Genomic DNA, 15,031 nt, shown 5'->3' on the forward strand with positions numbered 1-15,031 from the left:
TCAAGAGCCTCACACCCTCCTCACCCTACTGCTCTCTCCAGGGCACATGCTCCAACCTTCAAGGAAACGAGCAAGAACAGACACGGTGCCGGGCCCTCTCCCGGGGGAGCTGTGGCCAAGCCTCGCGCGGCTCAGCACACACTCATGCACACACAGGAGGGGAGTCCCACTGTCCCAGGAAGCCCAGCCCTCACCGCCCGCAGTACAAGCAGCCGTTTTCCTGTCAACCACTACTGTTGTCGTCACTGGTAACAAGTGGTGACGCGCCTGTTCAGCACGCCTCATCTCTCCCTCTGATCAGGGGAGAAGCGTCCACAACAGGCTTCTCGGATCATGGCACCTGCCTAGAAGCGCTCTCCGAGCGTGCTCCGCATCTGTCTCTTTTCTTTTTTTGGCTTGTTGGGAACCCAGGCTGCTCTACCACTGAGCTAATCCCAGCCCTTTTCATTTTGAGGCAGGGTCTTGAATTGCAATGCTCCCACCTTGCCTCCCCTGGACACCTGGGCACTGTTCAAGTGGAACGCGCTCAAGGAGCCCTCGGTGCTCTCCTCTGCAGTGGTGTCCGGCAGAACTGGGTGGAGGCCCCATCACACTTCCGCCCCTGGGCCAGGTCCACCACCACTCAAATCAGGCCAGGGCTTGGGCCCACTTCACCACCACCAGGGATGGGGGATCCTGGGGGAAACCTCAGTGTGCCCACCCCTCTCCCAAAGACTTGCACAAGCCAGTAAGGAAAGCGCTGGGAGCCCAGGTCTTCGCCCACCTGGGTCCTGGAGCGGGCCTGAGCGCCCACACTTGAGGCTGGGCCCACACTGTCTTTGCTATGCAGTCTTCTTTGCCTTGCTCTGCTGTCACAGCTCCTTGAGAATGTGGAGGCCACCTCAAGCTGCAGACAGACACGGGCACCCTGGCCAGCCTGCTTGCCTGTCCTGGAACAGCGTCTCGCACATAGGAGTGCCCCCAAGAAGCTCTGGAGTGAAAGTCACACTCTGCAGTGCACTGGCACAGGAGTGTGCAGTTGGGACCACGGACCAGCTGGGAAGTCCTGCTCGGTGAGTCCCACAGCCCCACTAAGCTGTCCCTCCTGTGGGGGCAGAGGCGGTGGGTTACAGCTTCTTGACTGGCCTCCTCATCCCCACCCCTGCCTCCCCTGAGGCCATGCCCCCTCTGCTCACATTCCTCCCCAGCTCCCCATGGGAGAGGGCCGTGGAGCTCCCGGCTGCCCCCCAGTCTCAGGCCTGTGAAATCTGTCCCTTGCCATCTGTCTGACTCCTGCCACCGCCACCCCCGACTCTGTTCCAGTCATCAGCCCTGTTTGCCAGGCAGGTCTGCATTTGCTCTTCCTGTCCCTGGAAAGCTATCCACCTAGTGTCATGAACCAAACTGTCCCCACAAAACTCGTGTATTGAAGCCCTACTGCCACATGAGTGTATTTGAGTAGAGGGGTTTTAAGAGGTGACCAATGTTAATGAGAACATAAGGTGCCCATTACCTGGGCACAGCCCTGCTAAGCTCCATTCCTGGAGGACCTGGTCTCTGCTGGGAGGACTGTAGCTACGCCCCACACCCCAATTCCTTGGGTGCACCCAGCTGAGCCCCCTTCTGCAACACCTGGCCTAAGCTGGAAGGCAGAGGGTGCACCCCCTCACTCAGGCCCCGCCCAGCTGAGCCCCATCCTGCGGCCTGTGCTGGAAGACTGCAGGGTCTCACTGCAGCGCTCAGGGCAGGTGCGCACATGTGCGCACATGTCACACACTCCTCCTGGGTGAACAGGCAGTGCCCCTGTGTCCTTTAGCTCCAGGTGGTGCATAGGATGACAGCACAGGACATCTCAAAAGAGAGCCAGGGGCCGGGAGGCAGGGAGCTGAGTGAACGCAGGCGTCTTGGCCAGCATGGGCTGCAGAAACCAACACAGCAACAGGGTGGCTTCAACCCCGGAGCACACGCTCTCAAGTTCTGCAGGCTGAAGTCTGAGGCAGAGGCTGGGAGCTGGGCTCTCCTCAGCCCTTCCCAGCTGACAAAGGGCGCCTCTTACTGTGCCCTCAGTGGAGTCTCCTGTGTGCGCACATCACTGGTGGCCCCCCCTCGTCAGCCACAGTCCCACGGGATTGGGGTCCCACCCTGCCCCAATGGCAGGTCTTCCAGCAAGCTAGGCGCTCTGGAGTGGGGGCTGAGCCAGGCAACACCAAGGTGGAAGGGGTGCAGGACGTCCACCACTTGGCCTCCTACCAGCATACGCTCTCCAACGGCTGGGAGAGAAAACAGCATGTGCATTTCTGGAACATGATGGGGCAAGAGGAACCAGTAAAATGGAAAGCTGGGGATGGTTTTGTTGATCACTTACTGCGTGTTCCTAAGAGAAGTCTGTGCAGTACTAAAGCCATCCTGTGGAGGGATTTTTACGATGTGGAAAAACTCCGTTTTAAAACTCCTGCTCAGGTGAACACGTGCCCATTGATGCAGACAGGACCGTGATGCAAGAATGTGACCGAGGTGCAGGGGGCCCGTGGGGGCAGAAGTGCACCGGGGAGATGCGGCACGGCCTGCTGGCTGGGCATGCGGACAGCCGACCCGGCCAGGAGCAGGTTGGTGCGACAGGCAGGGCTCAGGTGTGTAAGGTGGATCCACACTGTGCAGCGTGGCGGCCACACCCGTCAGTAAGTCTTTCCTTCTGCACATGGACATCTGGAGGCACTTAATGCCAGGCCCAGGGCTGTGGCGGCCGCCTGGTGGGCAGTGGGCCTTGACCCTTCCCTCCACTCCCTGCAGGGCCACAGGACACCCGTGCTCCATGGTGTACAGCCGGGCTCCCAGGCCACACCTGGCCAGCCTCTGCCAGCTCCCTGGAGTGCCACATGGCCAGGACCAGCGCACCAGCACCCACAGGGAAACGCAGCAGACCAGCCTCTGGCATCCCGGGGTGGCCTTGCACCTGAATCCTGCCCCATCCCGTGGCAATCTGCAGTGAGTGCAGGTCACTGTGTCACCGAGTGACAACCATTCTGAGTTCACAATACCAGTGCCACATGATGAGCGAGGGTGTGCATGGGGTACCCTCACCACCACTGCTGCAGGTGGACACTGTCCTGTGACAAGCCAAGGTTATCGCAGATCACCCTCATGCCACAGCTGCAGGTGGACACTGTCTGGGCCTCTCATTTCCTACACGGTCACGCTTTCCCCTCCTTATTCAGGGTGGTGGTGGATCCTCCGTGAGCCAGGCTGCCGAGACCCTGGTGGCTCAACTCTGGAATTCTCACCCAAGCTCTGGGCCGTTTACAGATTCAAGGAAAGCAGAGCAGGCTCTGCCCTGCTGCACTGGAAGGGAGAGCAGGCCCAGCTCAAGTCCTGATGCTGTGACCCACGCTGTCCTTTAATACAGGACTGGCCGGGTGCGTGTTATGCCTGTAGTTAGAGCCGCACAGGAGGCTGAAGTAGGAGGTCACCAGTTCCAGACCAGCCTGGTAACTTAGTGAGACTTTGTCTTAGAAGCAAACCTACAAGGACTGGGGTGAGCTCAGTGTTGGAACACCCTGGGTTCCATCCCCGGCAGGGCAAAACCAGCACAACACCACGTCCCTGAAGGAACCAGAGACAGTCTGCTGCAGCACGGCTTCAGAGGAGACCCCGGACACTGAGCTCGGCGAGGCAGCGACTCCCTGCTTCGGGAGGCTTCAGCTGAGAGCTCTGAACATCCCCGCTGGGCTCAGTGGTGGAGCCTGCAGTCCGGCTCCTTGGGAGGCTGAGGCAGGAGGCGCGTGTGAGCACGGGAGTTTGAGGCCAGCCTGGGCCACACTGCGAGGCCCCTCTCGAGGGAAAGACAAGCAGCAGCATCTGAGCTGCACACAGGGCTGCACTGAAGAGGCAGGAGCGCAGGAAGCCAGTCGGAGACCCTAGCCGAGGCTCCACTTCCACAGATTCTGGAACACTCCCTGGCGGGGCTGGCAGGGGCAGGGAGGGGCACGGGGCACGGGCACCTCCTGGCTGGCTGAGGGCGTGTCACACAGCTGCAGCCTGCCCGAGTGCACTGTGACAACGCAGACACAGGGGAAAGTGAGACGTGACCAGGCTCACAGGGCCGCTGGCTCCTAGGGCTGGCAGAAGTCTGCCACCCGCCTCCGTCCTCCCGAAGCCTCAGGAGCCACAGAGGACAGGAGGAAAACATGTCCCATGTATGATGACCATTAGAAATCCATCCACAGAAACAGCTCCAGCAGACCAGCCCTGGCTCTGGCCACGGAAATCATCTACAGCTCGAGCGGCCTCTGCCCGCCGGAGGCGAGCCCCACACCAGGTGCAGGTGATAAAGGGTGACGGGCACGAAGTCCGCATCCAGTTAAAACAGGAGCTCAGGATGAGCCACATGTTCCAACCACAGGGGGACTGTGGGTCTCCGTGATCAGGATCTCAGAGCCTGCGAACCTAGAAACCTCACACTAGAAACACGAACACGGTCAGTCTGTGAGCTGACCACACACACCCAGCGCCTCACAGCGAATTCAAACGCACGATCATGAGCCGGGCAAACCCACAGGCATCAGAGGCAACTCCAAGCCCCTGCGTGAGGTCAAGGCACTTTATTCCCAACAGGAGGGGACACAGGCAGCCCAAGGCACACCAGCCGGAGCTTTTCCCAGCCCACGTGCCCCGGGCGGACAGCGCCTCGCCTCCCTCCGGCTGCCCGTCTCTAGGACTGCTCCTGTGCACAGCGCTCAGGCTGACCGGTGTCAGCTGACCAGGGGCAGTGACCCCCCAGGAGCTGACTCCTATGTTCTGTCACAGATCACTGCGCTGCCCGCCCAGTCTCTTGCACACATTCCCCCGATGAGAGGGAATCAGGGGCTCTCCGTTTCATTCACGTCCACGTAGAAATCGATTCCCAGCTCCATTCATTATAATACTCTGATTAGATGTCTGCAAAGGAAAGACAGCCGCCGTCCACTGCATGAAAGCAAAGTGAGGAGGTGGCTCTCAGGGCGCTGCACAGAGCCTGCAGGCGAGCTGCTCCCGGGTGCGGTGCGCTAGGCCGTCTGGGCCAGGAACCTCACGTACTGCTCCCGGGCGGGGAAATGGTCGGCTGGCCGGTTGTATGCTGTCCACACTGGTTCTCCCACAAACAGCCGCATGGCCTTCACGTAGTTCTGCAGACAGACAGACACCGCATCTCATTTGACCCATCGCCTCTCACACATTCCCACGTTAACAAGACGCCCTCACAGCTGTCCTACTGCCGGCTCGATGCTCATCCCACACTGGACCCTCTGCCTAAGTGGCCACCCTATGCAGAAGGCTCCCGTGGCAGTGGGTGGAAGCCTCTGCAGCTGAAGCCTGGACACAGACCAGTGGTGGACACTAGCACCATCCCTTGCTCTCTGCCCCATGGGCACAGCCTCCCCATGAGTCAGCACTGGGGCCCCATGCTGCTGGCTGGGCAGAGGACAGCTGGCACCACCCTTCCAAACTGGAACATGCCCGCCTGCTAACGCAGGTGAACTCACTCCAGTGCAACCACACTGTGCAGGGGCACACGGGATAGCACTCCTTACAGACTCCAAGGTGGAAACAATCACACGCCCTCACAGAGGCCACCCACTCAGTGAACTGAACCAGAGGCTAACGCACAGGGCCGTCAGCTGCGGAGCATGTGCAGCCCAGAGTGCAAACAAACATGCGGGTGGAGGACCACCCCTCCCCGGTGCGTCAGCGGAACAGAGCACACGCAGAACCGTGCCGAGAAGGGAAAAGGACCCCCACCCCATTCACTGAAATACGTACCAAACCCCTCTACAAAGGCATTTGGAGATGTGACGCGGCCATCCACAGGGAGGGGACTTGGGAACTGGGACCAGGGGTCAGGCGGAGACCCTCTTGTTTCCTAACTCAGAATTTCAAGTGCATGCACTTATGATCTATTAAAGAGCACGCCAGCCCTCAGGTCTAGCCAGATCACACCCGCGCAGGGGCTCATCTCTACACCCCGGCAATCTGACGGCTGCATCTCCACTATTAACATCCAAAAATGACAGGAGTCCCACCCTACGGGTGCCTCGCGGCCACAGGCCACCAGCCCTACACAACGAGAAAGGGCACTGGAACCTCTCTGCGCTCTGTGGACGGCCCACACACGGCCCTAGGCAGGCCGCTGCCCTTGTCCCTGAGCATGAGCTGCCAGGTCATGAGCTGCGCCACCCACGCTCCCTCATCAGTCTCAGTGGCACGGCCAGTAGGAGCGCACTGTCGGGGCACCTGGTCAGCTCTGACGCCCAGCGCAGGCAGACGCAGACGGAGGTCAGCAGATCCTACCTTCTCGTCCAGTGTGAAGCGGTGATAGATGCCGGCAGGAAGAGTGATCATGTCTCCCTTCTCCATGGAAATGCGGATCCACTGGTCCTCCCTGTCCCGGACGTCAAAGTACCCGCTGCCCTCCAGGATGTAGCGGATCTCCTCATCCAGGTGCAGGTGCTCCTGGTAGAACACCTTGATCTAGGCAGGAGGCAGAGTCGCTCAGTCTGCTGGGCACCAACCTGAGCACACGCGGCCCCCACCTGCACGGCTAGAACCCTGGTGACGGGAAACCAGCCACGCAGGCTAGGGAGGGCCAGGAGGGGCCAGGAGGGGCCAGGACGGGGCCAGGAGGGGCCAGGAGGGGGCCAGGAGGGCCAGGAGGGGCCAGGAGGGCCAGGAGGGGGCCAGGAGGGGGCCATGGGGGCCAGGAGGGGGCTAGGAGGGGGCCAGTAGGATCCAGGAGGATCCAGGAGGGACCAGGAGGGGCCAGGAGGGGGCCAAGAGGGGGCCATGGGGGCCAGGAGGGGGCTAGGAGGGGGCCAGGAGGGCCAGGAGGGGGCCATGGGGGCCAGGAGGGGGCTAGGAGGGGGCCAGGAGGGCCAGGAGGGCCAGGAGGGGCCAGGAGGGGGCCAGGAGGGGGCCATGGGGGCCAGGAGGGCCAGGAGGGGCCAGGAGGGCCAGGAGGGGCCAGGAGGGGCCAGGAGGGCCAGGAGGGGCCAGGAGGGCCAGGAGGGGCCAGGAGGGGCCAGGAGGGCCAGGAGGGGGCCAGGAGGGGCCAGGAGGGCCAGGAGGGGGCCAGGAGGGCCAGGAGGGGCCAGGAGGGGGTCAGGAGGGCCAGGAGGGGGCCAGGAGGGCCAGGGGGGCCAGGAGAGCCCTGAGGGGTGGGCCAGAATAGTCAAGGAACCCACTGATGCCCTGCAGGGGCAGGCCACACTCACACAGCCCAGGTGCTAGGCAACAATCCCATTCTTAACCGCACCGGGCAGGTCTCCTTGTCATCCCAGTTTTACAGATGAGGGAGACCACAGGCACAGAGAGGGCAGGTCACGGGCCGAGTGTCACAGAGCAAGACTGCCTCGCAGATCCGGCTGCACACGCCCTCTCACAGGGACGGCAGTCGGTCTCAGTGTAGCTCCCATTTGTTCAGACTCACTTTGCATCTTTCTGACAGTCATCTCTCCCTGTGTTTTATAATGGAGATATCAAGTACACAGAAGCTGGCCCTTAGATGAGGGCCGAATGCCCCCACCGAGAGCCAGGCGTGTCAGGGCCTCCCGCCCCAGGCAGGAGGCTGTGTCCTTCACCATGGCATCTGGAAAATCACCACTTCAGAGAAAGACCAGCGGGCACCGCACTGAGATGCCACCTCGCCCCCGGATCTCAAGCCCCTCGACATGCAGCAGCTTGGCCACCGCAGCCTCGGGGCAGGATAGGGGGCATTCTGTCACAGCGGGTCAGGGACGGGAAACCCAGCTCTAGTCCCTCTGCCGTCCCGCCATTGTGCCCCACTTAGTGGGCACAGGCGAGGCTCAGCACAGAGTGAACCATCCTACCAATGCAGCGCGACAGGAAAAGGAGATGAAAGCAAGCTCGTCGGGAGGGAGGAGACTGCTCACATGACGCGATCCCCCTGGTGAACACCCAGAGCCACAGAGAAGAACCACAGCAAGGTTGGACGTGGAGGTCTCCCACCCTCCCGCACACCAGCGACCACCACATCACATCAGCACCACCTGAAAACAAGAGTCCTAAGTGCAAACTCAAAATCAGTACACGGGGTGTATGAGGAAAACCTCAAACTCTGATGAAAGAAATCCAGGAAGAACTAAAAAGAGTGGAGAGACCCCCCATGCTCATGGGTAGAAAGGCCCAGTGTCCCAAGACGGCGCTCTCCCCAGCAGAGTCGACAGGTTCGGGCCAGCTGTTTTGCAGATGTCAGCACACTGATTCTAAAGCTGAGTGGAGAGGCACAAGACCAATAATAACTAGCACAACACTGAAGGAATGGACCGCAGTTGCACCCAACCCCAAGACTTTCTAGAGAAAGCCATGGTGATCACCCAGTGTGGTACTCATAGAAGAATGGACGGGGGTCAATGGGAGGAGACTGCTCAAGTGACGCGATCACCTTCTACATAACTGGTAGGCAGAGTGGAAGCAAAAGGAGGCAGACAAAATTTGAAATAATGAAGACCAAGAATTTCCCCAAGTGAACTGCGGACACCAAACCACAGAGCAGCCAGCAGGGGAGCCCAGCGCCCACCCCCAGGCACAGCCCACCACAACTGTGGAAAACCAACAGACAGAGCAAACGTGAAAGGACCAGAGGAAAGTGCACCGACCTAGAGACGCAGGAGCAGAATCACATCAGGCCTCTGCCAGGAACCACGCAGGACGGAAGGAAGGCGCCCACCCAACCTGAAACGTGAGGGCAGGGTGGCGGGGGCAGCCCAGAGGGAGAGCACCTTCCTTCTTGTCCCATCTTTCTTCCCCAGGGCCTGGACCCTTTACCACGGAGCTACATCCCCACCCTTTTCTATTTTTTATTTTTAATATTTTTTAGTTGTAGATGGACACAGTATCTTTTCCTGTGGTGCTGACGACGGACCCAGGGCCTCACACGTGCGGCGGGCGCTCTACCCCTGAGCCACAGCCCCAGGCTCTCTATTTTTTATTTTGAGAGGGTCGGGCTAAGCTGTGGAGTCTGGCCTTGAATTTGGCCCCAGTGTCTGGGATCACAGGTGCGTGCCACCACACCCAGTTCCAGCACCAAAAAAAGTGAAGGAGAACTTTTTCTGACAAACAAAAACTGAGGGAATTTGTCACCAGGAGATCTGCTTAGCAAGAAATGCTAACGATGTTCTTCAAACCAAAAAGAAAATTACTTAAGTCTGAAACTCATATCTATGAAAGAGAGGAAATAAAGATAAAATAAATATTTAATTTTCATTATTCTTCAATGATCTAGTATTTAACTTCTCTGAGCCATGGGAGTGACAGGAGGAAAAAACTGGGCCCCTCGGGTAAACATGGTAACATGGTAACAGGGTAAACACATCTCACAAACCCTAAGAATTATAAAATCAGAATTATAAAAAATAATAAATAGAATTATAAAAAATACTCAGTTAAAACCAGACAAGGAGAAAAAAAGTGGGAATGTTTAAAAAGTACAACTAGAAAACAGTTATAGATATGGTAGATATTTCAATTATATTAACAACCAGTTTTAATGTGGGTTGTCCAAGTACAACCAATTAGAAGACAAACTGTTTGAATGACTACTAAAAAAAATGATTCTATGTTAAAGCCGGGCATGGTGGTGCATGCCTATATCCTAGCAACTCAGGAGGCTGAAGCAGGAGGATCGTAAGTTGGAAGCCAGCCTCGGCAACTTGGCAAGACCCTTAGCAACTTAAAAAAACTCTGTCTCGACATGAAAAATAAAAAGGGTTAAGCATTGGGCTGGGGATGTGGCTCAAGTGGTAGCGCGCTCGCCTGGCATGCGTGCAGCCCGGATTCGATTCTCAGCACCACGTACAAACAAAGATGTTGTGTCCGCCTATAACTAAAAAATAAATATTAAAAAATTCTCTCTCTCTCTCTCCTCCTCTCTCACTCTCTCTTTAAAAAAAAAAAAAAAAAAAAAAAAAAGGTTAAGCATGTAGCTCAGTGGGCTTCAAGAGCCCTGGGCTTCATCCCCAGAACCAAAAACAAAATCATATGCCGTCTACAGAGTTGAAAGTAAAAGGAAGGAGAGGCGCTCCTGTCAACACGCCCCCAGAAAGCAGGTCATCGGTCACCAGGGAGCAGACGGCCTTTCTCCCAGAGGACACGGCTGTCCCCGGCGTGCACATCCTACAGCGTCACACCCACAAGGTCGGCACTAAAGGAACCGGAGGGCGAGACAGACCAGTCCACCCCAGCTGACACTTCAGCAGCCCACCATCAGGAACAGCAGACCACAGGCGGGACACCAGCAAGGACGCGCTGGCCCCACAGCACCATCAGCTGCCCGGCTACAAGGGGCCTTCAGAGACACCGTCACCAACACAGAGACCACACTCTGGGCCAGAAAACATATCTCAAAGTCACAGTCACAAAACCTCAAGTCACACAAAGTACATCCCCTACCTACATGGAATCACATTAGAAACAGAAGAATGTCTTTAGAAAAATCCCCAAATAACTGGAAACTGACACATGTCTTTAAAAGTAAAACACAGCCAGGCAGGGAAACACATGCCCCGAATTCAAGGCCAGCCTCAGTAACTTGGCAAGACTATCTCAAAATAAAAAGGGATTGGACATAACTCAGTGGCAGAGCAACCCTGGGTTCAATCCCCAGCACCAAAAAAAAAGAGAGAACAAAAAATCCCTCATGAGTCAAAGTCAAAATCAGAAAGGAAATTTTTACTGAGTAAAATTAAATCAGAACGTATCAAAATGTATTTGATATCACTAGTCACCGTGCGGGCAAGCCTGAGCACTAAACACCTGCGTCAAACAGCAGAAGAGGGCTGGGGCTGGGGCTCAGTGGTGGAGCACGTGCCTCGCTCGGGAGGCACTGGTTCGATCCTCAGCACCACACAAAAGTAAAAAAGAAGAAAAGACTCAAGCCAGTGGCCTCAGCTTCCACCTCCAGACATTAGAAAAAGAAGAGCAGACTGAACCCAGAGTGCACAGAAGGGGGCAAAGGTCAGGAAGGAGTCGATGAAGCAGAAAGCAGAAGCCGGGAGGAGATCGATGAGCCCAGGGTGACTCGCAAGGTCAGCGAGAGCGTAAGCCTGCGCAGGCCCAGGAGGGACGGGCACCAGGAGTGGGGGGGCGGCCAAGCAGGGCACAGCTCCACGGTGGACAGCCCTGGGCACTCCCAAGGCCCCAGAGCCTGGGCCTCTGGACCGCCCAAGCCAACAGAGAGCTGGGTTCACAGCTGCCAGCGTCCCACAAAGTGCAGCCCCGCCAGGGCAGCCTCCTGGCTCAGTCCACCAGCCCAGGCGTCCTTCCCAGCCCCTGAGCTAGGCCCTTGGGAGGAACAGGGAGAAAGCCGAGGGCCGCAGGGGCAGCGCCTTACCTTCTCCTCGTAGTCGGGAAGCTTATCTCTGCATATGGTGATGATGTCCATCCAGGAGTAGCTCCTCTCTCTCCGGATCTTTTCCAGTTCCGGATCGTTCTCATATTTGTCAGCATCCAGCTAACAAGTTTAGACAACAAAAAGGAGTCATGTTAATAGGAGGCAGAAACACTCTCTTCCCAGACTGTGGTTGTGCCCCGACCGCACACTATTGCAAACTAGAACCACCGAACCGCCAGCTGCCTGCGCGTACACAAGACCTCACCACTCGGATCCCTCCTCACCCTGTTTCCACCACTCGGATCCCTACTAAACCTGACAAAGTTACAGGGGGCACTGCTTGGGGTTTTTGGTTTGTTTGGTTGATTGGCTGGTTTTTTAGGGGGGTTGGCATTGAATTGGTGATCCTCCAGCCTCAGCTTCTCAAGCTGCTGGGATTATAGGCAGGTGCCATCATGCGCGGCAGGGGTCCCATTGCTTTGAACCCAGCTCTGCACCCGGCAACAGGCCAGACAAAACCAACAGAGCCACCAATGTTAAATGCTGTATAATCCGACAAAATGAGACAGGTCCCCAGACAGACCTGCTTTTCCTGGAAACATTAGACACCAGTCTCCTGGTCAGCTGATAAGAAGCCACATTCTGCTTTCACCCCCACAAAAAAGTAATCTGAAGGAACTTGACATTAACCAATAGTTTATTCTCCTCTTGCTGTCTCTTTTTCCCACGTTATGAAGCTCACCCTTCTACCAATACCCAGGGAGTGCTCGTTCTGCACTCCTCTTGCCCTTGGGGTGCTGGTACAGACACCTACACACATGCCCAGTTCTTTACATAAAACAGCACAGGATGGGCACATAGCCCACACCCATCCTCCTTTGTACTTTAAATCATCTTTGGATACCTAACAGGATGCAAATGCTACATAAATACTTGTTCTACCGTATTCTGAAGGGATGACAAGGCTGCACAGGCTCAGGGCAGATACAATTTTGTTATTATTGTCAATCAGCAGTTGATTGACTGCCTGGTGCACAACATAAAGACACAGAGGCTGACTGTATTTCACAGAATGCAGACTGCCCGGCCTCACAAATCTTGAGCAAAAGCCAATTAGCTCTTCAACAAACTTTGCAGTACATGGTGGCATATACCTGTAACCCCAGAAACTGCGGAGACTAAGGCAGGAGAATCATAAGTTTTAAACTGGCTTCAGAAATTCAGCAAGAACCTGTCTCAAAGGGGCTGGGGTTGTGGCTCAGCGGTAGAGTGCTCGTCTCACACATGAGAGGCCCTGGGTTCGATCCTCAGCACCACATAAACATAAATAAATAAAATATTGTGTTCAACTACAACTAAAAAGTAAATAAAAAAAAAAAAAAAAAAAAAAGAACCTGTCTCAAGATAAAAACTAAAAAAGGTCTGGGGATGTGGTTCAGCATCCCCACTACTGAGTACCCCTGGGCTCAGCCCCCACTACTGAGAAAATAAAGATCTTTAACTAATTTCACTTTTGGATGCCACTGGTCCATCTCAGTCACTAGGAAAGCACAGGACAGTGCACCAGGCACGGGTAGCCCGTGGTAAGCAAGGGACCTTCCGCAGCCCTGGGCTCCTCCACTGGGCTGCAGAAGGAAGACATCCTGGCGGACCCAGGGAACAAGCCAAGAGACACCCTTTAACACAGTCCCACTCTCCGGAAACGTCTGAAGTTGACCTTTACCTCATTTTTGTTTTTAACTGACACAACAAAACTCCAGGAGTGCTGTGATCTGACCCTTGTGCTTGGGAATGGGGATAGATCAGATGTCACTCTTCGTCAAAACCGATTTTCCTATCATAACAGAAACCATAAAGCCTTTGACTGCACTGAAGACGGTACCTTCCAGAGGTTCAGAACTCGGCTGTGGCCCACAAAAGACAAGTCCAGTCCTGAATTAACCTATTCAGCCTTCAAGGGAAAGACACCTGGGCCTGGCTCCAAAAGTCAGAGTTGAGCTCCTCTGCTCATCCCAGGACCAGCAGGACCCTCTGGCTTCACCTGTCTCTAGCTGCCTTTTTTTTTTTTTTTTGGTGCCGGGGATTGAACTCAGGGGCACTTGGCCACAGAGCCACATCCCAGCCCTATTTTGAATTTTAGTTAGAGACAAGGTCTCACTGAGTTGCTTAGTACCTGGCATTGCTGCAGCTGGCTTTGAACTCTTGATCCTACTGTCTCAACCTCCAGGAGCCGCTGGGACGCTTCACTGCACCGGGCTAGCTGCCTGCTTTTAGGTGGCATTAAGTCACTAATTCTGGCCAGGCATGGCATTACATGCCAGTAATACCTGTAACTTGGGAGGTTGAGGCAGGAGGATCCCAAGTTTGAGGTCAGCCTCAGCAAATTAGCAAAACCCTATTTCAAAATAAAACATAAAAAGTGTTGAGAATGCGGCTCAGTGGTTGCGCGCTCCTGGGTTCAAGCCCATACTGGAGGCCTGGCCTCTCTCAACTCTCAGGTAGGCTGCACGTCTGAGGTTCAGGTCACAGCCATGACGGCCTGTTCCTTTCCAGCCACCTCAAGGCCACGTGTTGAAACCAGGGATCTTTCACCTGCGACCAGACAACACCCTCCTCAGATCTTGCCAACACCATTTTCTGAACCCGCATCAAGAAGACGTCCCAAGATTAACTGCATACGCTGACCACGCTTACCGTGTCTCCAGCCCCCTTCACCCTTCTTCTTCCCATGCCCGTCCCTAAGCCTACCCTCAGGGGCGCCCTAGGAAAGGTGGGGGAACGTAGGCCTGGGCCTGTGTTCCGTTTTGATCACAACTGAATGCAGACTAGCGAGAGCAACAGCCACCCCCGGCGCCTCCCCGTGGCCTCCCCGTGGCCTCGGCAGGCCCTCGGGTGGGGAGCAGCGCCTGCCCACACTGAACGCCGGCCCGCAGCGGCGGCACCAGCTTCGCAGAGCACACGTCCGCCGAGCGGGGTCCACCTGAACCAGGGACCCCAGCCCACGGGAGCTCCGCGGGCCCCGCACTGCCGCCCCGGGCCTGGTGAGGCCACGGCTGCCCCCGGGTGCTCCGGGCCACTCGGCTGAGCCGGGGTCCCGCCGCCCCCCGCCGTGCGATCATGCGCAGCGCGCCCGGCCGTCGGGAGCGCCCTCGAACCTTCCAGTAGAGCACGCCGAGCCCGCGCAGCTGCTCCAGGCTCACCACGCGGCCGGGCTCGGAGCGGTGCGGCAGCCGCGGGTCATCCGCGGACTCGTCCATGTACCAGGCCTGCACCATGGCGGCGGCGCGGGTAGCCGGGTTCTGGCGGAGGGGAGGGCCGGGCGGGAGGGCAGAGACCGGACAGGGAGGTGGGCGGGGCCAGGACAGGGAGGTGGGCGGGGCCGGCAGAGACTGGACAGGGAGGTGGGCGAGCCCGGGCTGGGGAGATGGGCGGGGCCGGCAGAGACTGGACAGGGAGGTGGGCGAGCCCGGGCTGGGGAGGTGGGCGAGGCCGGCAGAGACTGGACTGGGAAGTGGGCGAGCCCGGGCTGGGGAGGTGGGCGGGGCCGGGCCGGGAAGGGCAGAGTCCGGACAGGGAGGCGGGCAGGGACAGGGAGGTAGGCGGGACCGGGGAGGGAAGGGACAGGTCGGGCCAGGACCGACCAGGGGAGGTTAGTTCCCGGAGGGTGGTTCT

General features: G+C 57.2%; 1 protein-coding gene across 2 annotated transcripts; it reads right to left on the reverse strand.

Annotated features, from left to right (window-relative positions):
* Positions 1-4,562: 4,562 nt before the first annotated feature.
* Positions 4,563-14,684, reverse strand: Adi1 (acireductone dioxygenase 1). 2 transcript variants are annotated; one of them, XM_076833018.2, is made up of 4 exons: positions 14,560-14,684; positions 11,360-11,479; positions 6,304-6,483; positions 4,563-5,141 (listed from the first exon to the last, which is right to left on the reverse strand). In XM_076833018.2, the coding sequence occupies exons 1-4, from the start codon at positions 14,632-14,634 to the stop codon at positions 5,022-5,024; spliced, it is 495 nt and encodes a 164-aa protein (XP_076689133.1). In that variant the 5' UTR covers positions 14,635-14,684; the 3' UTR covers positions 4,563-5,021. The 2 variants fall into 2 exon arrangements, with proteins under 2 accessions (XP_076689133.1, XP_076689131.1); XM_076833016.2 differs by having other exon boundaries at positions 14,515-14,683.
* Between the last annotated feature and the right edge of the window lie 347 nt (positions 14,685-15,031).

Source organism: Callospermophilus lateralis, chromosome 14, assembly GCF_048772815.1.
Source record: "Callospermophilus lateralis isolate mCalLat2 chromosome 14, mCalLat2.hap1, whole genome shotgun sequence".
Lineage (NCBI taxonomy): Eukaryota > Metazoa > Chordata > Mammalia > Rodentia > Sciuridae > Callospermophilus > Callospermophilus lateralis.

Coding starts and splice junctions, on each gene's coding strand:
- Adi1 (XM_076833016.2), bottom strand. CDS start 14,634: ATGGTGCAGGCCTGGTACATGGACGAGTCCGCGGATGACCCGCGGCTG. Junction 11,480..14,514: donor TCGGCGTGCTCTACTGGAAG/GTTCGAGGGCGC, acceptor TAAACTTGTTAG/CTGGATGCTGACAAATATGA. Junction 6,484..11,359: donor TTCCCGACTACGAGGAGAAG/GTAAGGCGCTGC, acceptor CCTCCTGCCTAG/ATCAAGGTGTTCTACCAGGA.